General features: G+C 43.9%; 1 protein-coding gene across 4 annotated transcripts in view; it reads left to right on the forward strand.

Moving 5' to 3' along the window:
* Positions 1–27,261, forward strand: part of itgb5 (integrin, beta 5) — a 54,969-nt gene that overhangs the window by 4,863 nt on the left and 22,845 nt on the right. For all 4 annotated transcript variants that reach the window (XR_005077174.1, XR_005077175.1, XM_037110993.1 and 1 more), the window contains exons 6-11: positions 765–926; positions 3,470–3,565; positions 3,669–3,758; positions 6,151–6,285; positions 13,129–13,303; positions 14,855–15,109. Coding sequence is in view for 2 of the 4 variants with exons in the window: in XM_037110993.1 (XP_036966888.1) it covers positions 765–926; positions 3,470–3,565; positions 3,669–3,758; positions 6,151–6,285; positions 13,129–13,303; positions 14,855–15,109 (913 nt within the window). In the remaining 2 variants the exon portion in view is untranslated. The remainder of the gene's footprint in view (positions 1–764; positions 927–3,469; positions 3,566–3,668; positions 3,759–6,150; positions 6,286–13,128; positions 13,304–14,854; positions 15,110–27,261) is intronic.

Below are 27,261 nucleotides of genomic sequence, written 5' to 3' on the forward strand. Positions count from 1 at the left end.
ATCAGACAGTAATGATCCCGTCGTCTCTTTCATTGTAAATGTGCTACTGGACATGTCATTGTGTACACACATGCCTGGTCCATGAGTTGTACACAGTGTGTTTCCTTGCTGTGTAATTGCTTCCTTTTTGGCCGGTTGTCCTTAACAACAAGAGATAGCTCAACATATTTTCTCTTTTTGTCACAGTGACTCTCCAAAGACACGTCTGATAAGGGCACTCTGTCCTGCACCGGCCCAATAGAGAACAAAAGAATTAGACAATCCCTCTCTTGTTTGTTTAGTGCCGCGCATTAGTCAGCATGCCGGTTGTTTCCTCTTTTTATAGGCCAGGACCGGACCTGTGGCAGAAAACTCTGGCGCTCGCTGTTTATTGTGTGTGTGTGTTTGCATGAGTGGTGGTCGTCGGATGTGTGCTGATATGAAAACCTTCCTTAGAGCTTTGTTATGCATCTCATTTTGGACAATAATGTTAACAACCACATTTTAGACATCACTTTAAATAATGTGTTCACATAGCGGTGAAATATCAAATGTTTTACTCCCTAATGACCCTAATGTGTACCTGGACATCCATGAGTTTTGAAGTAAATGACCCAGGATTAAAGCTATTTATTAATGTGCTGACACACTATATCTTTTATATGTAAGGTAAATGTCTTCACACATACTGGCTCTAATAAGTTTCCCTCGGTGTGACCCTAATAACCAAACCAAATAGCAGTACACCATCTTCTGGTCCTAATTCTGCTGTCCCGTGTGAACAGACGGAGATCGGCTGGAGAAAGGAGGCCTACCACCTGCTGGTGTTCGCCACAGACGACGTCCCCCACCTCGCTCTGGACGGCAGGCTGGGAGGCCTCGTCGAGCCCCACGACGGACAGTGTCACCTCAATGACAGGAACGAGTACAGCGCCTCCACCGAGATGGTGAGACGAGCTCATGAACAAAGCATCATTTTGTATTGGAGACGAGTGAGATGGTTCCAAATAAAGGCACTTCTACCGCCATTTGAACAAATTGATAAACTTTTATGAAATAAGGCATTACGGTGAACTCGTGTCACCTTTGGACCACGCCACGCTGAATAGGCACTCGTGTGTTGTATCTGTACTGGCTGGTGTGGACCTCAGCGGAGCTGTCATGGATCTTGGAGCATCAAATCCACGCTGCAGCTTAAAATTCCATAAGAAACTTGAAACCCGGAATTTACAGAAACACACTTTGCTGTTGTTCAACAAAGCTCTGGTAATTTTCCTGACAAAATCCAGCTGTGAATACACGTTTAAACTCCCAATGTTTACCGAAAGAATGACTAAACATTTAGTCTGATATGTTGAGCCTGCTGCCTCTTTGATGACTAAGGTTTTTTTTTTTTTTTTTTATAATAATAAGCCAGCCTTCTAGAGACGACTACCGGGCTCTCATCCAAACCTGTGTTACTGGAAGTGAGTGAATTTCGTGTGCAATATGTTTGCTAAATCTACCTTTTTATGACAGAAGAAAAGCTTGAGTCAATTCAGCTTAAGTAGGCCGAGGCATTCTTTAAATTCTTACCCAACACGACACCTTGAGTGCCACGTGCTTATTAATAGTTGGTGGTAATTGGAGAGGGAAGGGCCGACGCACACGTCCACACCTGGTGGCCGCTAGTAAAAACCACGGAACAGACTTGTAAATACACAGCTGGGGGTGCGTACGGTTTCCTCTTTGTAAGCTCAGGCCCACATTTTCAGCCAAACGCTTCCGACTGACGCGGGGTCGCCGTGGAGCCGTTGTGATATGAGTGATAATCAGGCGCCGCAGGTTCGTGTTTGTTAGCACACAAAGAAGGTCTTTCATGAGTGAAAAGTTTCTACAATATCTGAAGACGCCAGAGAACTAATGCTCTGAAACATCATATCATGTGGATGGCAGGGTCATTTCTTTTAATAGAATTTTGAATTTAGTTTCTTATGGTTTATAATTTTTATAAAAGGAGAGTTTCAGAAGAATTATTGATAGCTGTGTTGATTCTGTTTAGACCTGGCACTAACATGCATCTCAGGGGATTAGAACACAAGCGGACAGCTATACTAACAACGAGCACAAAGACGTTTTGTGATCCAGTCACTCCGGTGTATCGTCGTCAGTGCAGGGCATGAAGGTTGTTTTAGCGGCAGGATGCTGACCGAAGCCCCTTGGAAAACAAGAAAAAGTCACAGCAACCAGCACAGTGGATTACACACTGTCTGATTTCCATGTGGTTCACCGCGATGCAAATGACATGTTTGGGTTCACCTGCCTATGTTAGCAGCAGAGGTTTGTGAACCCGTCTGTTTTAACTGGTCCAGCCAACTTATAACCAAAATACCACCAGACGCAACCAGAGTTGTTAATTGAGGAGAAACGTGGAGAACAGTGTATAACAGCAACTGCAAATTCTGAAATCATTCATTCCTCCTCATAGTGTCAGTTTGTCCCAGTGTTGCTGTACTGGCCTGTCAGGCCAGCAGCAGTAACCAATGTAGGTTACATCTTGGACAGAATCCCCAGACTCCCTCAGAAAATCACTCAGCATTAGTTAAGAGAAATGTTACAACCATTTTGAAATGCTGCCTTTGCCAAATTTTTGGTAGTGTCAGTCTTCTTAATTCGGCAGATGTTATACATGAAGATACTTCTTTTTCTTGTGTAAAAAACACTATGTGTCCGTCTGTCTTAGTGGTGTTATTAGTAGAAGGAGTGGTGAAGTGAGATCTGAGTGAGGTCACTCAAGACACATGCCTTGATGCATGGTTCAGGTTTGAAGTGACGGACTGAGAGCTCTCGGCCTCAACTGGATCCCCCGAGACGCATGTTGATGTCAGGCCTCAGAAATGCTCTCATGAAAGGAGAGAAGTTATCTTGAATAATAATCTAACTTTGACTTGAGTCTGAAATCAAATTCTCAGCAGGGATGTAATAATACAATTTGATAATGCCATGAAAAATAATACTATATACAGTACTGGGCATGTCAAACTGTTACACACACACACACACACACACACACACACACACACACACACACACTTCTGCAGACACACAGCACACCAGCCTTGTTATATTTAACTTTGAATAGAAATCAAAAATGTTCTGCCTTTAAATGTCACGTAGATTATTTCTGGTGGTACCAAATATTGATATTTTCAAGGTACCATATAGAAGTTGATAATTCCAGTATTGTGACTGAAATGAATCCAAAGAACAGAACCACATCTGAAGGTTCTGGTCTGTCTAGCTCTGAGATGTGGTAACATGAGCTCTGTCTTAAAGAAGAAAACACACCCTCCGGACTGCTGGTGTCAGGAGGCCAGCAGAGCAATGTAAACACAACACTGGGGTCAGAAGTGCATCAACATTCGGTAGCTTGCTTCCTGACTGGGAAGTCCTGTATATGGTATTTGTGGACAGAAATACCCATAATGCCCGTGTCCCTCCCTCTCTGCAGGACTATCCCTCTCTGGCTCTTCTGGGGGAGAAACTGGCAGAAAATAACATTTTCCTCATCTTCGCAGTGACAAAACGGCTGTATGTTATTTATAAGGTAACTGGATTTGAGAATGTTTTCATCAAGCACACATGAGATTAGTATTTATTTCTTTACAGTTAGGCGGCTCACTCTGTCTCCTGTTTCTACCCTTACAAAGAATTTTACTGCACTCATACCTGGAACCACAGTAGAGATCCTGGACCAGGACTCCAAGAATGTAATTCAGCTCATCATCGCAGCTTACAATGTGAGTACAGAAAGTCTGGGCTGCATGTCTGGTTTCCTGTTTGTGTTTGTGTGGGAGGGAGGGAGAGTGAAGTAACGACATAGTGAAGTGAGATAAGAAGAGGGGGGGGAAATTCTTTAAAGCTTCCCACTTAGTTAGTGAGCCTCCAGCTGACATTGGTGGCTGCACACTCTGGATTACTCATTTTGGTGGAGAGGCTGGGCTGCTGAAGTGGTTTTAACAGCTGACTTTGTAACAAATGACATACTTTTCACCAAGAGACTTCTCATGGGGAAAGAAGTGATTAGTTGACAGAAAAAGAACGAGTAATTTTGATTAATGCAGTTATCACTGAAGCCACTAACCGAGCACAGAAGTCACACACTTTAGTTCCAGCTTCTCCGATGGGTTGATATGCCAGAAGTGTGATAACTTTGGGCCTAAAACTTAAGTCCAGTGACAAAACAAAGGATTCTGAAGATGTCACATTAGCTGTGTGAACAACTGTGATGCACACCCATCCACTATTTTCTGCCGTTTTAGAGAATAAACTAGTGGATCCCAACCTCAGGGACGGAGCCCTCAGCCAACAGGCGTAAGATGCATTTGAGGTTTCATGAAACAATGTTCAAGATGGGAACCAGATAAAACATATCTGTGCTGCAGGTCATTCCAGACCAGCTCACCTCAGTCCCCAGCTTCTCCATGTCATGGAGTTTCTTGAAAAATCATGTAAAAACATCTTTTAAATTCATGGGATCATTTAAAATCCTACAGCTGTACCCCAGATACCCAAGAATACTGTGACCCTCTTAGATTGTTTAGAAAAGTTTAAAACTGTGAAGTAATATACGGAACAAGATGACATTATCTTCTATGCAAGAAAACAAAACAAACCATTAATGCCGTAATTTGCTGAACCCTGTGAAAAACACAATCACACAAAGATGGAAAACCTGGGAAAATATTGCTTTAATTTGATTACTGTAACCATTCTGCAAAGACTACTCAAGACTGCTTAATTTTTCACTGGACTGAGTTTAAATGTCCTGAGCATCCAAGAGACCCTAAAGATGGCGTCCAACAGATATTCATTAAATAGCTGTTGAAGAATTTTGACAGTAATAATGGATAACTGAGCCAACTGGCTAATAGCGGCAGTTAGCAGCAGTTAGTGTCAGTTACTCTAAAAGCCGAGAAGTGATTTGGTCCTGCATAAAAAAATGTTGAAGATTTTGCATAAAGATATTTTGACTGTATATACAGTTACAGTTACACAAACTTATTTTTACTCTCCCGCTGTTTCATTTTCTAGTGAATTGGTGAACATTCCTACCTCGTCACTAAAAAAAAGACTAAAACTGAAATTAAGAAAAAGCTGAACTGGTCACAACTAATGATAAATTGAAGCAGATATTACTCTTATTTAACATGTCAATGATAATGAGTTATTAAAGGCAGCCCCACTTAAAGAAAGCTCCTTCCTCCTCCTTCCTTCCTTCCTTCTCCTTCCTTAAGAAATGAAAATGTGTTTTTTACTCCATGCACTCAACCTTTCCCTGAATGTTTTCCTGTGTGGGTGGACAGACTTTGTTGGAGCTACGTGTTGCTCTGGCCCGTGGCAGTGTATTCTCTGCGACAGAGTCGTGTCAAACACAGACGTGACATGCTCAGTGTGTGGGAGTGAGCCTGAATGAAGTGCTTTGACTCACGGCCTTATTAACATTCCAGCTGCCACATTATATCCACCACTCTGGGGTTGTTGGCTGGATGGGCTTTGCCAAACACAGTGAGGTTTTCGTTGTATAACCATCTCATTTCTCCTGGAGTTCGGCTGTGGCACAAAGCTGCTCCTCGCTGGGATTGTGCGAAGGGTCAGAAAAGTGGAAGTGTGTGTGTGTGTGTGTGTGTGTGTGTGTGTGTGGGGCGGAGTGAATGAGGGCATGCTCATCCGCGTGCACCGAGTTCGATCCCGATTTGTCCTCGGCACAGTTACATCGCAGTAAGTGTGCACGACCGCAGCCTGGCTCTGCACATGTTGCACAGACCCAGATGCAGCTGGCATTGCAGGCAGCCATGGTATTTCACGTCCACACACATACAACCTGCGTGCATGCACACGCTTGTGGTTTTGGTCAAATTGACTATAAAAATGTGCCATACCGAGGCAGCACATTCCCCATGTTTCACTCTTTTCCACACTGTTACTCAAGGGTTAGGGTTAGGGATAGACTGAGGTGGCTTTAATAGAAATGTGTGTGTGAGAGGCTTCGTATTAATGTGGCTCTAGTTTCAGGACAGTGGAAAATGTTTATGTGCAGAGAAGTCTGGAAGGGTTTATTTAGATCTGCAAGCCTGGAGTCCCTAACATGCACCAACCGACTGCATGTATTTCTGTGTGTGTTCTCCTCAGAACATCCGTTCTAAAGTGGAGCTGTCAGTGTGGGATCACCCAGAGGACATCAGCCTTTCCTTCACCGCCACCTGCCAGGATGGAAAGCCGCTGCCAGGCCTCAGGAAGTGTGCCGACCTGAAGATAGGAGACACGGTGAGTCCCGGTCCACGCTCCCCTCTGCAGCTTACCTCACTAATGAATGTTCTATCCATCCTGCTGGTCCGGAGGAGGTTTGGCTGGCTGTCTTCACCTGCACCTTTTTATTCGTTTGGGTTATGAAAACTTCATCAGGGGCTTTAAGATCTTAAAGACATGGCTTTACTTACAGTTTTTTAATGAATCGGGATATCCATGACTACATTTTGCTTCATAATCCTCTTAAAGCAGTGGCCTGTCAGATGCGTTCAGTTTTCACCTATGAGCCATTGCCATGGAACAGAAGGGACTTTTCATGTCAAAAATGGTGCTGTTGTGTTTGCAGTATTATCAGTACAAGTGCATAGACACCCTTCTATGAAGATGCTTTGGCAACTAATTTAAACACTTGTGTCATGGAGTTTATATTTAATTCAGACGGGCTAAAAACGTCCGAGGCTTGTTCTGCCATGGATCAGATCACTTCTCCAACACTTCCAGAGCTGCATGTGGTGTCAGGTCTGCCCCTCCCCATGAAGCAGGCAGCCAGACTCACTCTTCACCACACGTGAACAGCGATGATTCACAACAAACAATATATAATTTAAAACCTGCAAGAACTGTGCTTTAGAAAAAAGGAAGCCCGACCCGACCCAGCTCATTTGCGTATTCCTTCGGCCCGACCCATTGAGAACTCTAACTAACCTCTGTCAATGATGCTATGTTGTCACTTCTATTGGTTTGTTGGTTGGTCAGCAGGATCACGCAAAAACTGTTGAACAGATTTTCTCGACGCTTGGATGGAGGATGTGTCAGAGAAAGGATTTTTTTTGTGGCCTTCTTTAACATTGACTGATGGGGTGGAATATTTTCTACTTACGCTGAGATATTCCGCTGTAGGTACAGTTTCTGTTGCATTAGTCCTCTGGAGTTTTATTAGTAACATGTCTTCATATGTTTCATTACCAAGAGCTGCTGGAGAAGTTATGCCAAAGCTCCACAGTATCTTTCTACTTGAGCAAGAGACTTGTCAGTCGGGTGTCAGGATGCAGCCAGAGGTTGCTGTGTTTGTTGCTGTCAGACCTTGACCTGCTCATCTCATCCTCACCAGACAGATAAACACATTTATCATCGTACATTTTCGATGTATTTGAAGAATATGTTAACATTTGTGACTACAGGGATGAGAATTTATTCTAATATTGTTTTCGGATCATAGAGTCCAGCTGTAACCCTTCTGTTGGAGTCAGAATCACAGGCAGTGACTAAAGAAAGCAAGTTGTGACTTGGCAGTGTCAGACGAGCTCCGTGTGACCTTTGAATCCTCTTGAGTTCCTGTCTGATGAAATCTGAGATGGTGGAGGAGGTTATACTGCGTCTCACTGCATCTGAAGAGATAGTGAGGAGTAGCCACTCTAATGAAAGTGCCAGTGACGGCAGAGGTTCACTCCAGGATACATTTTGTTACCGTCACTGTATTTCCTGAAGACCTCTGCTTCTTGATAATGAATGAACTCATTTGTGAGTGTATCCTAGCTGCTTGTTGATGCTTATCTACTATATCAAATAGAAGGAAAGGCCTAATTATCATCACACAGCTCTCTTGGCGGAGACTCTTCATTCCTCAGGGAGTATTTGCTCTTTTGCCTCTCAGCTGGCTTCAATCAGCAGTGGCTACAGCTCTGGGAAAGAGACAGTCTGACCCACTGTCCATGAGCTGCGTTCAACCCAACAATAGCACTGCATAAAAAAAAAAAACCCATGTTCACCCAGAACAAATATTGAACCTGGCTGACCTTTGGATTCATTATCATCCAAACAGAGGATGAAGTCGATGATTCATGTCATTATTTTCCGGACTTGTGAAACGGGAGTGTTTTGTTGTCTGTCGAGCCTTCAAGCTCTCAGATCAAATGGATTCAAACTGGACTGACTGGATCTTCCTGCCAGCACCTGTAGCAACATGACCACATCAACACAGCAGAACATGTCCTGAGGTGGTTATGCCTTTTGCACGGGTGTGCTCTGTAGGTGCAGCTCCAGTTTCTCAGTTCAGTATTGTGATTGTAGTGTCATGACTATAGATTATTGGCAGAGAGACAGTTTTACAGTGTGAAACCTCAATTGATCAGAAATGTATAAATCAAAGAGTTATAATCGACCTCGTTTGCAGCTCAAGGTTCCTGTCAACACTTCTGCACAGCCGAACATTAAGCTGCCCCTGGTGTGACACATTATGTGCAATGATAGTTACGCTGTCTCCAAAAATGGTTGCAAAATGCAAGTAAATAATTGGAGTCCGAGCGCTGTATATAAAAAATGTGTACAATCTAAAGTTCTATTAACAGCCATAGGGCCTGCAAAAGTAACGGATTGCGTGACCTCCGCATCACCTGGCGAACCTGCAGATGAATGTGGAACTCTGGGTGCAGGCAACCTGGAGTTAAGTTTACCAGTGTTCATATGCATACACTTTCTAGGAGTTGGGATGAGCAACATGTTTGTTCGTATAGCATCTGGTTTTTAACCAGTGAGAAATGTTGTTAAAAATCTGCAAAGCTTCCTTTTTATTGGCTGGCACACTGACATCCCCTCCCCCGCGTCTCAACACGGAAATGACCACATTATTTACCTAATTCTCATTATAACAGTTCATTTATAGCCTTAGCTTTACCGTTCTGTTTTCAAAGATTATTTCAACTGTTTTGCCTGCTTCTTATTATGCTCCAGTTGTGTGGAAAACTTTCCACATTTGGTGGACAGCTGGACTGGGAAATATTGGCTCTTTTCTTACATTGAAGTGGAAGTTGTGGATGGTGCACTGATGGATGAGACACACTGGAGCAGTAACAGTTTGTCTCCTACTTGGGAATGATATACTGAATGTTTGGAGACCAGTGTATTTTCCACGGCTGTAGGCTGCGGCTGCATTTACCACCGTTAAAATGTGTGTTTAGTCTCCGAACAAAAGCACGGGTCAGGTGACACGGGATGACGCTACAGCCTAATTAGTTTGAATTTTGCTCAGACCACTTCCTGGTGGTCTTTTTATGTTCTTTACAGACATCAATTAAGATCTGTATTGAGTCCTGGATCCATTGAAAATGCTAGGAAGGGGCGACTACATACATGCTGTCACACAGTGAGCTTTGGCGTGGTGGAATTCTTCTCCCTCCCTCCCCTCCCCCCACGCTCTTCTCCTTTGGCTGCTTTATTTTCCTGTTTTTTTTGTTTTGTTTTTTTTTTTTTTTCCCTGGGAATGGGAGGTGGAGCAGTTGAGGGTGATTGAGGCAGAATAACACCAGGGAATAGAAGGGGGCTCTCGGGACGATGGGGCTCGCTCATGTCTTTCATCCCGAGTGGTGAAAGGAGATTGAGGATGGCAGCTCTGTCTGCCGGGTGCCAAGCCTCCCAGTCTCCGCTGAGGATATGGCCCAGGTGTCAGTCAGTGTCTGTGTGCGAGCTCGAGCCTGATGCTGCATCTCAATGACCTCGCACAAAAGCAGGCAGGAGGAGGCCTGTGAAACTGCAGGCCATGAAAGGAGCGAGCTGGCAGGGGGAGAAACGCTAGCTGGAGTGTCTGTAGTTCAGCCGGCATTCCTTTCACTGTTACACTGCAGAAATGAACAAGCACTGAATAGAATCACGCAGATGAATGAAACAAGCTTGTGCTAACATGCTGCAGGTCATCCGTTTTTCTTTTCTTGTTTTTTTTATTTTTTTTATTTTTTTTGAGAATTTCTGGCCAAACAAACCAGAAGCATTTGAGTTTAGTTATGTTGTTTTGTGTAACCGTCTCTGTGGGGGTTGTCCCAGTTAATCGAATTTGAGGCAGTCATTTGAATTCCATCATCCAAAAGATTTGTCTTCGGAAACGCTGACATGCTTCTGTCAGAGCTCACTCCCCCGTTAGTGTTACCATAGTACAACCTAGCACACCGTCCGTCCCTCTTTGAATTACATTACACAACCAGCTGTGTGTGATGAGGCATTTTATCAATGGGTTCCCTCTCTATTATGGACCCCCTCCCCCCCATGTCCTCTCCCACTACTACTTCCTGCCCAGTTTTCCACCCGTGTTTCTCCACAATGAGCCACGTGATTGGGTGACTCGGCCTCCTCGCGACTCACATTTACAGTAAATTTAATTGTGTCCCTCGTTAACTTATTAGGTTTCCCGCGCTGAGGTGGAGGGGGAGTCCGGGCGGCATGCAGCGTAGGCTCTTCCTGAACCAGCTTGTGTTGTCTGCCGGACTGAAACGAGAATAAACGTTCCACATGAAGCCTCTGCCCCCTGATACTGAGCCGAGGTGGATTAAAGGAAGCTCACTGGTATTGCATGGTAAAATATGTTGTTGGAACAAGAAGCAACTCAATCAATCATGGGACTATTCATTAGCGGCAGCCCAGCTGTCGCAGTGCTTTTCACACATCAGTGAAAACAGTATTGTGCCAAAAAGACACAAACAGTATACACTACATGCACATCAGTGAGTGTACAGTGAGTCTGTGCAAGATGGCTCCTAAGAGTTGTGTCAAACAAGCCACATTGTTAATCAATCTAATGGCAGCAGCTGCTCCACGGCCACTGCAGGGTTGGCCATTGTTGATTTTGAGATCGACTGAGTGACACACAGTTGGGGTGATGTCATGTCGGGAGAAATGCTTCACGAACATGTAAATCTGTGTATCTGAGGCAAGATCGGGGCGATCTTATTAGTGATTTAGTGAAGAGCCTTGAATTCGATTGTGGCTTTCACTCGCTGCCAGTAAAGAGAAGTCATCGGTGGGACTGCAGCGTTGTGGGCTGGCTGCATTTTTGTCTCTGAAGATTTACTCCAACAGTAGACAATGGATTAAAGCAGATCAGTCGGGATCATTACCACTGACTTGGGTTAAACATTGGGGAGGCAAGAGATATGTCATCTAATCTAATAATGTTCAATGATGTCATGGTGTGCTCCAACTGAGTTTGGGTGCAGCTTTGACTTTTATCTGCAGATGCAAGGAAAGTTAATCATCCTGTAAACAACCATCTGATCCACTTCATGAATACACACACGGCTGTGGTTGTAGCTAGAAACGCATTTCCAGCAACGCCATGTTTTTCGCGCGGTACAGTGTGCGCTCCACTTTTGCATCTCACTGGTGTTTTCTCAAAATATTTTCAAGAGTTCAGAGCACGGTTTTTCTGGTCGCTTGTACAGTCCCGCTCCACAGGCTTTTCACTTCTCTTCTGTGGAAGCAAGCACAATACATAGCCATTCAGTAACCTTACTATTAACTGCAATCTGAGCTTATCCAAACACCGTACAGCTGACTAAAGTGCCCCCAAAGGCATGCAATTTCTGCGGCTGCGGCGACATGCTGGTACCTCTCCTGAACACTTCCAACACACCCGCTGGACTCGGTCACACACAGATTACCCAAAAGGAGGGTCGGGGGTAACACACAGATTCAGAGCAACAAAATCCACCACTTTGTCACTGCCAACAAAGTGATAGGATCATGTTACCAGACCTCATTGAGTGCATTGTGATGTTTTCCATGGATACATGATAAAGAACAGGCCAACTGTGTATTTACCTGTCCTCTCCACATCTGTGTGTGTGTGTCATAATCTGTCTAAACTGGCTGTTAGATTAAGCTGTTTTAACAGCCTGCATCAGTGGAGTTTATTCATGGCTTCTATTATTCAAACCGCACAGGGATTTGATCCAGTGTATGTGACATACTAATTAATCGATAGCCGCAAATCTTGAGCAGAGGAAGGCTGTGTTTATCAGACACGTTTGTACGGGACGGGTCATGCCCAGGTTGTGACACATTTGCCGGAGTGCGTGAGGAAATATGGGTCGCCCTTTACTGGATCTGGATCCAAATACGCAGCTGTTCCTGCCAAGAACAGCAAGAGTGGATATTTGCCTTCGGTGCAAGTTTGTCTTCTGTGGTTCAAGTGCTTCTAGTCAGAGCTTCAAAGAGAATATCGCCTCCACGCTGTCACACTGCTGATCTCTGAAGCAAAATGGATGAGAATATGTAACCTTACCTCCCTCTTCCTACAGCTTTGTGTACTCTATCTAAAAGTTGGGAGTGCATGTATAAATAGAGCTACAATAACAACACATTTATTGTTTTAGCTCGGATCCAATGAGCCAAACAAGAAGAACGTGTGGTACTGTGTTGTGCTTCTTTTTTTTTAACTTCATATTTAGTATTTCAGCAGCTGGTTATGCAAATTTGTTGCAGCATAATTGAGTCTGTTAAAGTGGAGAACTACATGGCGCTGTATACTGAACAGACAGCGCTGAGAATGCATGCTCTGATTTAGTAAATGTGAGGAAAATACCAGAATAACGTGCTCATGTTGGAGGGAAAACACCAGCCCGGGGTTGGGTTTCTCTTCTCGTCCAGACTTCCTTCCTCAGAGCAATCAAATGGGTTTAGGTCTTGTGTCATGTTCCACTTTCTGTGCAGGCGAAGCCACATCAGCTGCATGCTGTACACTCCTCTGTGGGTGAAATAAGTCCACTGGTGTACACATAACATCACAGGGTCATGTGTAGTTCATGTCTACAGGCTTAGCTGGCAGCTGCCAAGTGATGGTGGCTGCGTCTGCTCCAGCGAGAAGACGTTGGGCGGGATCAGGTCCCTGAAGGTAGCTGGGTCAAGGTGTAGAGGTTGTATAATGTTGCTGCCGTAGTAAACTCCACTCTTGTATCAGTCAAATCATCTGAACTTGACCTGAACCCTTCTGATTCCACAAACAGGAAGTCTCTATCGTTTGTCCATCAGTTCCTGTATTTGACATTTTTTTCTAATTGCACCACTTTTTGTTTTTTTTTTTCCTCTTCTTTGAAGGTGTCGTTCAACGTGGCTGTGGAGGCGAGGGGATGCCCGCCCCGCGGCACTGACCAGAGCTTCACCATCAAGCCGGTGGGGTTCAAAGACCGCCTGGAGGTGGCTGTGAACTATCAGTGTGACTGCGGCTGCAGTCAGACAGCGCAGACCAACAGCAGCATCTGCAGCTCCATAGGTACTTCATGTTGCTGTACATTCACATTTCTTTACATGGAGATACATGTTAAAACAATAACACGAAGAGTTGGATTAATAGATTAGATAGAGGAGATATAGGAGTTAGTGCTTATAGGGTGACTAGCACTAACCCTTTCCCCCCAAAACTAATCAGTGTTCTGAATATTAGAAACGTGATTGTAGGAATAACATTTGCATCAAAAATCTTATGCAGTTTTCAGTTCATTATTTTTTGTTTGACAAACTTAAAAAGACTCTGGTATCTGGAGCTGAAACTATACGGCTGATTGTTTTCATTGTCAGTTAATCTGCTGAATGTCTTCTACATCAGTCGATTATTGTTTGGTCTGTAAAATGTAAGAAAATGGTGAGAAACGTTGATCAGTGTGTGAGAGACACCTGTGACTCCTTGAGTTTACTGTCATATTCACATTGAAGTAGCTGGTATCATAGACTTCTTTTCTTAAAATAGTGTAATAATAATTCAATCAATTTGATAGTTGACAACTAATTGATTAATCTAATCTAATCAGTCAGCAGATTTAGTACGTTGTTTGATGTTAACTAAAGGGACACTTAAAAAGACACTCATTTTGGAAAAGACTTACAAACTCAAAATTGTTATAAGCTATAAGCTGTTCTCAGATGAAAATAAGGTCACAGAATACTGTTTAAAGCTAGAAAAGTGGCAGGGTCCGCCACATATGAATATAATGAAACAGTATGAAACTGTTTTCATGGCTGAATAGACTGAAGAAACAAACTGACCGTGAAGGACAACACAAAGACAGTTTGACTATTTAGCTTGCTCAGGCAGAAACAAATCAGTCAACGAAGATCTTTCTCTTCTTCCCCAAAACTATTCAGTCCACCTTTTTAAACTGGAGACGTCAGCGTCCTTCTGCAGTTTTGAAAACAAGCAAAATCAGCTTCTGTTTAAAAGTCCTGTGAGAAACCGCCAGCCTCGTTAATCACATAGGACAGAAAAGTGCTTCTCTCCTGCCTCCTGTAGTTTGAACATTTCTAGGAAGTGGAACACCTCAATCAGTGGTGTCAGACCTGGTACTTTGACTTCGGTAACTATCTGAAACTCCTCTTCGTACCATATTAATTGAGTACTTTCTTCAGCATGATTACGGAGAGGCTGTCTCTTGTGGCCCGATGCTGTTGAGATAATGACGCCCATATAGGCTAAAATTATTCTCTCGCCATATTTTTAAACTTAAGCCATCTAGATATTTGAAGTAGGTTGCGTTTATAACAGTTATCATCCCATTTATGGCAGGAATGGCAGGTTCATTATGACTTTACACATTTTAGATGTGGAGTGCCTTAAATGGAATGCGAAGGTAAAAAGAAAAAGCAAGTTTAAAACACTGAAAAGACTCAGAGCTGACCGCACACAGATTTGATTCAGGAGTTGCTGAACTCTGAATAAGAAATGATAGATGTTGCCGAATAATACTGCAGAATCAGTTAAGATGCATACAGGGACATACAAGTAATGCACTGTAATTGGTCGATAATAAAATAATTGATGCCCTCACAGGTACTTACAACTGTGGGACTTGTCGCTGCGAGCCTGGCTACCTGGGCGCCCGCTGCGAGTGCCAGGAGGGCGAGGCCAGCAGCACGTACCACAGCGCCTGCCGGGAAGCCGAGGGCAAGCAGATCTGCAGCGGACGAGGAGAGTGCAGCTGCAACCAGTGCCTGTGCTTCGAGTCGGACTTTGGCAAGATTTACGGCAGCTTCTGCGAGTGTGACGACTTCTCCTGCGCCCGGCACAAAGGAGTCCTCTGCTCAGGTAAGGACATCATCCTCGACCTGCGTTTCCTCTGGGGTCGGCCTGAGTTGCGGAGCTGAGCTCTGCTGTCAGTAAATCGTTGTATTTGATTCAGTTGCCGTGCTTGTAGAGAGGTGGTGGTTTGAAATACAGCTGCGGAGAGACCGCACTTCCCTGAGCGTTGGACTTAATGAGAATACAAGCTGACATCAAACATGCTGTAAACTCTTCAGATCCGTTGCTTGTTGTGGGTTATAATTAAAAGTCATGTACAACGAAGATGTTGAGTCACGTTCCCATACCTGCTCCGGGTGTGTCCTGGTGGTTTGGCCCTGTCTTGACTTCCACCAGCCCAGCTTTTATTTTGTGAGCGAGCTCGAAACCGTCACCTGCAGGGCTGCTGGCTCTGCTCCCAGAAGAAGCTCCGAGCAGCAGCTGCAGTTGTAGCTGTGTTGTCTCTGTGTGTGCCTCAGGGGGGCTGGTTTTTATATGACACTTGTCTCGGAGTGATGGAGACCAGAGAACACCAGAGATTGAACATGAGACCGCATCAGCGCAAGAGATGTGTGACATTGAGATTTCATAGCGACTCTCAGAGCTTTGAGCTGTGGCGCTGTGGTCTTTAATTATCTCCATTCTGCCCTCCTGAGGCCTGAATATGCTCTGTTAATCAGAGATTCATGTGCGGATGCCAACTTGAAATCCTTTTCCTCTCACTGAGCCGTCCCTGCTCTACTCTGATGCCCACAGAGACCGAGCATGAAAAGGCAGGTTTGGCTCGGCGTGTCTGCTCGGCTACAGCAAACAGGCCGAGGCTGTTGTGTTCCCAGAACATCGGGTCCAAGACTCTGCTTTCTGGTGCGAGACCTCCTGGCTGGAGGGGGACCACTGGCTCATCCCCAAGCCAACGGCTGTTCCTGTGAAACCACAGAGAGGGCTTTGTGACAGTGGGGCCAGCTTTGGCGCGATTCCTCAACACAATGCCTGCTTGTATTTATCTATATCCAGTAGAAACACAAGTCTTTGGTTTAGTCAGTGGCAGGGCTGGACACACTGAATGCACAGATGCAGAATGGCTGTTTGTTTGTGCCGATCATCCATAAGCAGTCATTAAATGTTAACAGTCCACTACCTTCTGCCGCTCCTCTCCTCTCTCCTCTCTTCTTCTGTCCTCTTCTCCCCTCTCTCCTCATTTCTCAGTGTGGCTGCCCAGTGTGGAGCCATAATGAGTTCCTAATGACACCAAATGGTACGCCTCCTCCACACTTTCCTCCCCTCGCTCCTCTCAATCTGTCAGTTAATTATTGTGGAGCGCCCTGTGGAAGGTGTTCAGTAAAAACTATTCTGTGCCCACGCACTTTTCTAAAAGCCCACTGGAAGTGCAATAAAGTTCTGTTTTAAGCCCCTTAGCAAGCAGAAATATCTTGTAAAATGGTGTTGTGCTGCACCTGGATTGGCCTCTCAGAGCTGCTCATTTGTAGTCTTATGTCTGGGAAACTCTGGAGTGTTCAGACTGATGAAGCGCCTGAAGGCGCAGCAGGTTTTATTAAAGAGGAAATCAGCTGGCATGGTATCCTCAGTTTTTTTTTTTCGTTGTCTCACTAAATGTCTGAAAGCGGTTTTCCCATGGAGCTCACTGAGGTGCAGCTATCAGCCTGTAATCCACAGTCCCCTGGCAGATCAGGGTTGGTATCAGCTGTTGATGTTCCTTGTAGTCTTGGCAGCCTGAGCGCCTGTGCTATTGAGCTGCTATGGAGAATATAAACCTGTCTCCATTCACTCCTGCAGCTGAGCTTGTCTTTTTAGATTAATACAGTATGTCAATTCACTAAACATTTATAAAAAGTTATATTATGACACTTTCCAATTTTGATAAGTCTAGACCATAATCACTCTTTTCCCCCCATCATGTCGACACGTTGTCTTGGGTATTCTGATCGTGTCCGCTGTGGTCATTCTATCAGCCCTTTGATTGTGAATCAAATCTCATCCTTTGCAAACAGTTTATTTTGCTGTTGCTTTAGGCAACAGAGTTTTCAGTTTTATTTGTCATTGACATAGCACGGGGCAGAGCTCCCAGCATCACTGTTGTGAACACACAGGCCGACTCTCCTTGTTCTGCTGTAGTCCTGTGCTCTGGTGGAGACAGGTCTCTGTAAAGATGTGGGCACAACAGTTTCTGATTTTGCATTGTTTGGTCAGCCATCTATCAATTTCATTTTCCTGCATGCACTGCTGTTGCCATAGCAAGGACTTGGACTAAGGACTTTTATTACTTTCTGTGTTGACTGAAAAATTAAGTATTTTGGTGAATCTTTGACCACTGTAATGAAATTGGTTGTTTTGTAGGCATGGGATTGATAAGATTTATTAACACCTAGGCCAGCAGCGATTCTGCTGATTCTCTATTGTTTTCTCTATTGATTCCTGATCAGTTTCTGTGTGGAAGTGCTGAGCATGCCTGCATGGCACTATTGTTATCAGTAAGGACATGCTGCTCTATCGGTGGGCAGTGGCACTTATCAGGAGAGTGTCAAATACAAGGCATTCCTTGTATTTAAGCCCATGTTGAATAGAAATATGTCAGCATATTGTTGGTGTTTCCACACTTACTTGATATTATTACTTTGCAGACTTTTCAGCACTGTTGTCCTCTTTCCTCCTGAAGCGAGCCACACTGCGGACCGTTTTTGTCCTCTTCACCATGACTGCTTCCTATTTAACAAGTGTCCAGCAGAACAGACACATGACCTCATTTTCTGGCAAAGTGCAACCTTTACCAAAACACGCTGGCATCAGTTAAAGGTACTGAGAAGCTCGGATTGGACAGTTTGGAACCGGTTAATGATTCCCGTCCCTGTTGTCCTGAAGGCGGGTCAGATAGTACGCTAAAGGAAAAAGTGAGCAAGTGGACCTGGAGTTGAGAATGTTATGACAAACACCTGTCTCAGAGAATGAACTTGAATGTCTAAAGGATCCAGTCTGAACAGAGTCAGAGTTGAAAGTGAGGACACAGGAGCAGGCAGCCCTCTCCACGCCCAGATGTGGCTCACACCTGCCGGGCAGACTGGTAGTCGGGTTGAGCTGTAATCGCTTTTGTGCGTGTACCTGTGCACGTCTTCAGCAGGTGTGTGTGCACCACAAGCCAGCCAAAACCATCAGAACAGACAGCTCCCAAGTGTGCCTCTCTGAGTTTTCTACAAGGAGCGTAACTGCCAGACTCAGCACAAGTTTGTAACAAGGAAGAAACAGCCAGAATGGATGGCGACAATTCAGATTTACTAGCTGTTCTTTTCTACTCTGCACTAATAAAAGCTGCCACAATTGCAGCTCGCCCTCAGTGACTCCTCTCAGCCAGTATTAGAAAATCTGTGTTTGTGACGCTCAGCCGTGATAAGACATCTCTGCGGCAGCTTGGGTAAACTCATCTTTCAGGCTGATGAGTAGATAAGCTTACTGATGGGTTTCTGTCACAGATCTCTACACTGTATTGTACAATGGCTCACTGAGCAGTTTCGTGATCCAAAACTCAACCACATTCTGTCAGTTCAGTGTTAAAAAGACATGATACATGAATCGAATCGTGGTGATCTGACTCACTGAGGACCAAAACATCTCTACTACTTCAACACTGTGTGACAGAATAAATGGGTGTTAGGGTCGAAATTATCCGTAAATGCACCAATTACTTTGGGAAAAGGTTTCTGATTTCAACAGTAGGTTGAGGATTTGTCATATATAAACCGACAGCCTGTTGTGTATGTGTTATATACTATTGTTTAGGTTCAGCAGAATAACTCCTCAACTCTTCCTATACTCATTCTACACTAAACCATTGTTGGCTAGAGTCAACAAACAACACCAGCCACTGCTGGCAGTAACATAATTCTCTCTGTGCTACATGGATGTCTCTAAATGTGGCCTTCCAGGAAGGAAGTGTTAAATATTGCTGATGTTTGCTGTCATTAACAAGCCTCTAGTTAGATAAGGATAATATTGTAACAGTCAGTGGTACAGAGCAGCACACAGAGAGGACTGGGTGTTCCTGGGCAATGATATTACTCATTGTATGTTGGATCATAAATGGTTGCCCAATACAATCAATAAACACTGAATTACAAACCAGCTATATGGTATAAAAGCAGCCATGACATGAAGATAATCAGCAGGAGACAGTAGAAGCAGCTGTGTTTGCCGGCGTGCTCTATGACACCGAGGTGGCTGGTTGCAGGAGCAGGGAGGGCGATGTTCTGTATCTGGGGTCACATGAGCTGTGTTGGATGACTGTCCGTCTGTCGGCCTTCAGTAATCTCATCCTCAGTATCTACGCAGCCACCTGTCTTTGTGTTTACATCCGAGACTGTCTGTGGAGCCCTGAGGTTCTCTGAGGACTGTCTTCAAGGTGAATGATGTGCCGACAGACATGTGCTGTATAGACACTTAACGTTTGTATAATGTACACTTGAATGACCTGTATGTAACTCAGTGTGCAGATTTTATATTTTATATTATATTTATATTTATATTTGTGTATATTGTGTTTCATGTAATTAGTGAATAAGTCACTGGCCTTATCCATCACTATCTGCTAACATGTGCAAAGATATGCAAAAAGAAACTGAAGGAGGAGTGTTGTTCTTTTTTTTCCTCTGTGTTATAGATACTCTAGATACTTTAAGCAAAATGAAAAAACGTCACAGCCAAGTGTAGGGCCTGTTTTTCACAGCTCCTGAAGCATTCTCCGGATTCCAAAGTATTCTTCTCCAGGACATTTTGTTGTCAGCGTGTTCAGGGATAGCTGTGGTTCATCTTCATCCGTCGTCTCTTTACTCTTAGTATTGAGCTCATTCTCTGCCTCAGAAATCCTGTGCTGCTCTTCTCTCCTGTGTGCGTTTAATACTGCTTGACTAGTCCTGACTTCCTCGTCCTCCTGCCCCCCTGACCCACATCTGCACCGCCGACTCTGCAGCTGGTTCTCAATAATGATCTAAGCGCTCAGCGGTCGGCTGTTGCCAGAAATAGCGTGGCTTTATTTTCCAGACTTGCACAAACCCTCTTTTACCCCATAAATAAAACTGCTGTCCTGAAGCATACGTACACGCAGTGTGTGTGTGCACGCGTGCGTGCGTGTGTGTGCGCATGCGCGTGCGTGTGTGTGTACACCATGCGTATTCATGCATGTTTGTATGTCTCCTTATAGGGTAAACGGGAACATGTGTGTTTCTTCATGTTGGTGCCGAGCAGTACTGAAACCCAGAGTGCCTTTTGGTTTAATTGGCGCAGTTGTTTTGTCAGAGCTCTCTTCTCTGCTTTAGGTTGAAAACAGTCCAGTCTGACAGGAGGAGCCGGTGCAGGTGAAGTAACGATGTTCAGGGTGTTATCACAGTCGCAGTAAAGACATGTCGTAACACAGGTAATACTCCTAACAGTCACTTTCACCGTAAAGGAAATATGTAGAACTTCAACCCAGAACTGCTGACACTGAAGGACTCATGTATCTGTTGCTCTGACGAGAAGAGTGTATTGATGTCGTGAGCAAAACCTTCCCACTGCACAACAAATATCATCAGGGCTTCATTAAAACAAGAATGTTTGTTGTTATGGTGAAAACTCAAACTAGTTGCCACCGCAGTACGGCTGACGTGTCTCAGTGAACTGATGAGGTCTGACTTCCTGCAGGAGGTAACATTAATTAAAGTCTAATTAAAGAGTGTTCTGCACTTCAGTTTACCAGAGTGGCACTTGTAATGTTGCAATAATCGCTTTTGGATAGCTTGTTGTGTCATCTCTGCTCTGCGTTCTCTCTATGAGATCTCATTGTCTTCTGAGCTATAGATCACATCTCATGATAGATTTATCTTGTTCTGTCCTTTTTATCAGAACCACAAAGTGTCTTGTTTGTGCCCCTTAGGTTCGATGAGATAATGTCTTGGAGTGTTTCCACTGCAGCAGCTCAGCCTTTTTTGGAGCTTGTCTATTACATGGATGTTAAAATACAGTTTGAGCCATGTTGCAATGGGCGTCAAATCTTCTCTGAACAGAATTAAAACGGTAGATAATCCAGTGAAGCTTAGCCGCATGTCAGCTGCTGTCTAACGGACTCTAACTTTACCTCTCCTCCTGCAGTGTGGAGTCTGTTAAGTGTTGTTGAATCAGTGGCTGTGGTTCACATTAGTGTTTTATGTGTCATTACTTGAACATGCAGCAATTAGTGAGTCTGGTCTTCATTAACGTTTGGCTGAAAGCCACCCAGGCAGTCAGACGATCACTCACAGTACCAGACTCAGTACTACTGAAATATAACAACACTGTGTAACACTTAGGATGCTTTTCATAGTGCAACACCTAGTGAGAGTTTTTTTTTTTTTGACCACTCAAAAAAAAGGATCCTCCTACATTCTTGTTTTAGGTTCCACATCCTCACAGGTGAACCAAAACCCCCTTTTATATACAAAAAAAAAAATATTCCTCTCAGATTTTGAGCACAAATGTGTTAAAATCTGTGTCAGTGAGGTCTTCATCTCCTCTGCCAGGATAATCCATCCACCGTGTGGCCTATCAAGATGCTGATTCAACAGCAAGATTGGAGCAGAGGTGAGCTTAATTAATGCTCATAATTAAAGGCCACTAGAATACTTACAGTTTATATCTATGCGATCAAAAGATTACAGCTCAAGGACAGTAAAGGATCCTGCTACTGGTGCAATATTAGTTATTATTTTAAGTCCATCCCTCCATGTCAGCACGACATTTGCTAAATAACAATGGGAATGAGACGCTGGCTCAGCCCTCACTGCAGATCAGTGGGAAGCAATATTGAAGCATTCAACATTTATGTCCAGTTGCATGAGATATGAAATCATCCAAATAAAGAATTTACATCAGGCTTGTATTATACCACATAAGTTGCACCCAAATGCTTGTGAACTGTGCTGGCAGGGCTGTGTTGGGATTGGTACTCTCTCTTGGTAACACTCTGATTAGAGTTCTCAGCAGGTTGGGCCGAAAAAATTTGCACATGAGCCAGGTGGGATCAGGCCCCTTTTTTATAAAACACATTTCTTGCAGGTTGTAAATTATGTATTGTTTGTTGTGAATCATCAGTAATACATTTGCGAACCTAATTGTTATAACATACGTAACTGATTGATGGCCTTTTCGGACAAATTATTGATGGAGAGCATGGCCTCGATCCTCAGAGAATACTCCGGAGGGTTTGCTGCTTCGTGGACGGTGATCAGAGAACAGCTGAATGATGACCCGTATCTGAAGTATGAAGGCGTGTGTACGCATGTTTGCTGATAATGACTATGATGATGATCTGTAATTTGTGCCCATGTTAAAGTGATGGTTATCATACCGTGAAAATGTCGTACCGTTGCAACACTAGTTACATGTGGTTAAACTGATAAACGACATCAGACACAGTTCATGGTAGTGAAATGATCATTCAGTCCACAGGCGGCAGCTCTGGTCAGCTGCCTGCCCCCCTTTAAACACACACCTGAGCACCCATCATGCTATTCAGCCAGCATCTTGATATGCTTCACCTGTTATGCGGAAGGATTGTCTTGGCAAAGGAGAAGTGCTGACTAACATGGATTTTAAAAAAATGTATGCTGAAATTGAAGATAAATAATGATTTATTTGTGTGCAATAACAAAACATTTTGAATACTTGGAGCTTTAATGAAGAACTGTCGCTCATCAGTTTTCCCTTGTTTTTTCCATATGGGTATGAAAACGATCCCCCCCAAAAACAGAATCATCATGTAACCTATATAGTGAGATATACACTCCTGATTGTTCCATCTTTAACAAAAGTGTGTGTGTAGGTGTGCTTTAGGTGGAAATGTAATGTGTCTGTCTGCCTGTCTTACCAAAGCTACCTGAGCAGCACCTGGACACCTGACACTCAGTCTTCAGAGCCCGAGGTAAAACAAACACCGGATGAATCCTCCCTCTGCGCTCTGTTCATCGAGACTTGACTGAACTTGACCGCTGCAGACAAAGACCTCAGGTCTCTCTGGCAAAACACTGCAGATACAAGGCCACACCCCGGTCCTGTGTGCACACTCATACAGATCTTTAGAAACTTGCAGGGCTGTGTTTCTTTGCATTGGTCTTGTGGTATGTTTGAGGTCTGTGACTCTCAGCGTGGCTTCATTTGTGTGTAGTGGAGCTAAAAATGGCAACAAAGGGGGTAATATGTGATATAATGTGGCTCAGGACAAAGAAGAAAAATCCTCATGAAGTGTCCTCTTGAATCAGAAACCTTCTGGTTCCAATTTTTTTTTTTTTTTTTTTAAAAAGCTGTCAAATACACTCATCACCATGTAGGCACCTGACAAAGATGTGTTTACACAATCAAGTGAAAAGTGTTGGAAGTGTTTGGGTCTCTGGTCTTGGTCTGTCAGGCTTTTGGCCACTTCAGCCTCTTGGGTGGTTCGTCAGCATTAAGAGCCCCCGGAGGGTCCCAGGATTAAGATCCTCGAAGCTTAACGGCTGACTCTGATAGTTTCAGTGGGGTGAAAAACAAATCACAGCTGCCTGCTGGATGTAAGATGCATGCTGCGCTGTCCACAGTGTGCTGTAACGGCGCGCTGATGAGAAAATAAACAAAGCAGAGCTCCTGAATTCAGTTTATTGTAGAGCAGATTTCAGGGAAGTTCAACCCTTTCTTATAACATTGTCTGCTGGCAGGCAGATTCATAAATCTCTGTTTAATTGGTTACTCAGGAGAGAGTGGAACTCTGAGGCCTGGAAGTAGTGCATGAATATCCTCTGTAAGTGACAGTAATCCCTCTGTCTGCTACCTGCCCAGGGCCAAATGGCAGACAGACACAAGAGACTAGCTGGTGAACATAGGGGAGATTGGAGAGCAAAGCAGAGCTGAACACAGAGTGACTATTGGACTTTATTGGATTTGTCCAGTTGCCAGATACGGCCTACAAATGGATGTTTATCTTGCTCTGTTACTAGTAAATGTGTAGCTGTAAACTTCTTAAATGGTCATAATACTGCGATCAACCACAAAGATAAGTTCTTAGGTCCTGGTATTCATGGTGATGCCGGTTAACATGCACCAGCCAAAACTCTTTGGAAATTCCCAATCTGATCTGAGCAATTGTGGGACTCGCTGGAACAAGTACCGATCAAGTAGGCCCCACCTTGGTTCAGACTTTGCTCCGACCCGTCGAGACGTGGACACGGGACCTCTGGGAGTGTCCTGTGATGTCTGGCACCAAGGAGTTTGAGTCCTTTGGGTTTGCGAGGGGTCGAAGTTGGATCCACACAAATGCCAGGACCCAAGATTTCCCAGCAGAACATTCCATTATGGGGGTTTTATCAATGTTCTTGTTGTCAGAGTCAGAGGTTTATTGTTGTGACTCATCTGTGTTTATCAGTGTTGCGCTCACAGCTTGTTTTCACTGCCCCAAAGTGTCCAAAGAAAGTAAGAAGTTTTGGTTTTGATATGAGTCATGTAAAAGCACAGATCTGTGTCAGCGGACTGCTTTTATTAGAGGCCCAGTTACACTTCTGCGTCTAGTTGTCTCGGAGGAGGTGATATGTAAGTTTAGTAGTCCTGTTTGAGGTCCTGTGGGAGCTTATGTGCAGATCCTCAGATGAAGAGCTTGGTGGCAGACAAGCCACCATTGTTAGTATGTCAAAGGTTTTACTTTGAATTTTGAGGAGATGTGCTCTTCAATCAACGGTTTGTAAGATGAGGTTTCTACCATATTATCCCAGGTTCAGCAGATCATGGGTCATACCCAAGAGTACAGAGGCTAGCCGACAGAGATCAAGCCTCGGCCTTCTTGTGGCTGGAGGGAGATTTGCTTTATTCCTTTGACTGGCATTTATAGGGTGCCGCCCATCCAACACAAAAGCAGAGTAAATCCCTGTCTGTGTCATGAAAACACAATCAAGCTTAGCTTGCAGTTTTCCAGTATGTTATTTGAGAATAAAGGTAAGAGATAATTATCGTTCCCCCAGCACTATGTGTAGTGTCAACAAATGAAATGCTTACAAAGCAAGTGTCAACCTTTTAAACAGCTGGCTTCCTCAGCGTTATGAAACTCAGGTCAGAGATAATCACTGTGTCTCCAGGCTGCTGCTATGATTCTTTTTAAGGCTTTTGTCTTCTGCTTACCGTGAGTAATGTCAGTGGAAGTTGAGGTGTCCTATGACTTAGAGACGGAGGACAATTCACAAGTAAACACTATTGTCATGGCTGGTAATGACTGTTGTTTGTCAAGCATGTGTTGTTGTCCACGTTATAATCACCCATCAGGGCCGCTGGTACCTGCCATTGCTTATAATCCGGCATGATTCTTGTTTTACTGGCACCAAAAAACACAACCCCTACCAAAGAAGTTTTGTCTCTTTGAAGCGTCGCCCCCCCACATCTCTTACAGACCAGATATTGGCTGTCTGTTTATTCCTGATGACGAACAGCTTGGCTCAGCATACAAGAGAGAGCTTGTCTCGGCCTGCACATTTTAACAGCCCACATTTTTTAGCTGTTTTTACCCCGACAGCGACACACATACACAAAGGCATGGTACTAATATTGTTTCTACAGCTCCTTTTTAAAGGGGAACACATCAGCTCAAATTGGGTTGCATGTAGAGAACACATCACAGGAGTCAAAGTTCCAGTAAAGCAGACAGAATTGGTTTATTATTGAGTGACTCTGCCACAGCGTTTCACTGTGGCTTTCTTAAGTTTTAAAGCTTGCTTTGGTGGCTTATAGAAAATGGTTCCCACATTTTGGGAAATTTGCTTATTCTTTTTCTGTCTGAGTGTTAAATGAGATGAGCTGATTCTGTATAGAGCTTAAACCTGTAGCAGAATTGCTCAGCTTAGTATAATAGCTGGAGAGCATGTAAAGCAGCTAGCCTGGCTCTGTTCAGAGGGAATAAAAAACCACCTACCAGCCCCTCTAAAGCTCATGAATTAATATGTTGTATCTTGATTTTTTTTTTTTTTATCCGTACACATACAGAAATGTTAAAAACACAATCTGTAGTTTTAGGGTGAGTTGCGTGCTGTTTCTTGGCAACCGGCAGATTCATCATCAGCCATGTGGTTGCCAGGCAACCTGCATTGAAGTGCCGATGCAGATGCGTGGATGCATTACATGACCTGGATACTGTGCTAGAAAATGGCTCCACATTTATTCTGCTGGAAGCTGCTCTTTGGAAACATATACCAAACCAAACTTCCATAGATGATCAGAGTCCTTCCCTGACCGAGCTGAATACCTCACCGTCGACTCCCTGCACACATGACAATCATTTACTGAAACAGTTCATTTAGACTGAACAAAGTACATCAAATCTAATACACAAAGAGTTTTTTAGGGTTTTCTTCAAATTTTAATTTTTTGAGCCAGGTTAACATATTTTGATCTAGCTCTGAGTGTAATATCTGCAGTATGGTAGCCCTTTTCCTCTGGTCAAAAATCCTACTGAAACCCACTGAGATCAGGCTTTCTAGTGCGATGGGAATGTGCAATCTGTACATTTCTACCCAGGTCGGTTGACTCTGTAGTAGACACAGGTTTTTATTACCTCAGCTTGGCTTTGATGTCAGTGTAAGACCTGGTTGAACATGCTAAATTCTACTGCACGAAGTGATGACGCTTTCTTTCAAATGATACGGAAGTGATCTGCTCTATTCAAGTATGTTTTATTACAGGACATAGTGTTGGAGGTGGAGCCCCGACCATTGCTGTGAAAGCTGCTCAGTGGTGTTTTGAAGCCACAAAACCTCGACTTTCCAGCAGTGAAAGACCTGGATCGTAGACTGGGATGGCTAACTTCCGATTTAGTGCAAAAATAATTTGCAGAACTGGCTAACCACCTGTCAGTCCAACCTCCAACCTCCATGCGCATATCCAGAAAAGAAAATTAGCTTCTCTCTTTAGTCCACTGTGGCATTTCTACCGATCTGTAAAGAAATGCATCACCTCGCATTGAGCACTTGAGGTGTACATCCGTGATTACGAACAGGAAACAAAACTGTGGTAACAAATCTGTCTCTCTGCTTCCAGTCTCATTGCTACGCTAAGCTAATGACTTTCTAGCAATAGTTACACTGGCACTGGTGCTGAATCAGTCATTTAATCAAACCGCCAGGGGTGTAAGTGTGGTGTAAAATAACTTGAAT

This window comes from Acanthopagrus latus, chromosome 9 (assembly GCF_904848185.1).
Source record: "Acanthopagrus latus isolate v.2019 chromosome 9, fAcaLat1.1, whole genome shotgun sequence".
Classification (NCBI taxonomy): domain Eukaryota; kingdom Metazoa; phylum Chordata; class Actinopteri; order Spariformes; family Sparidae; genus Acanthopagrus; species Acanthopagrus latus.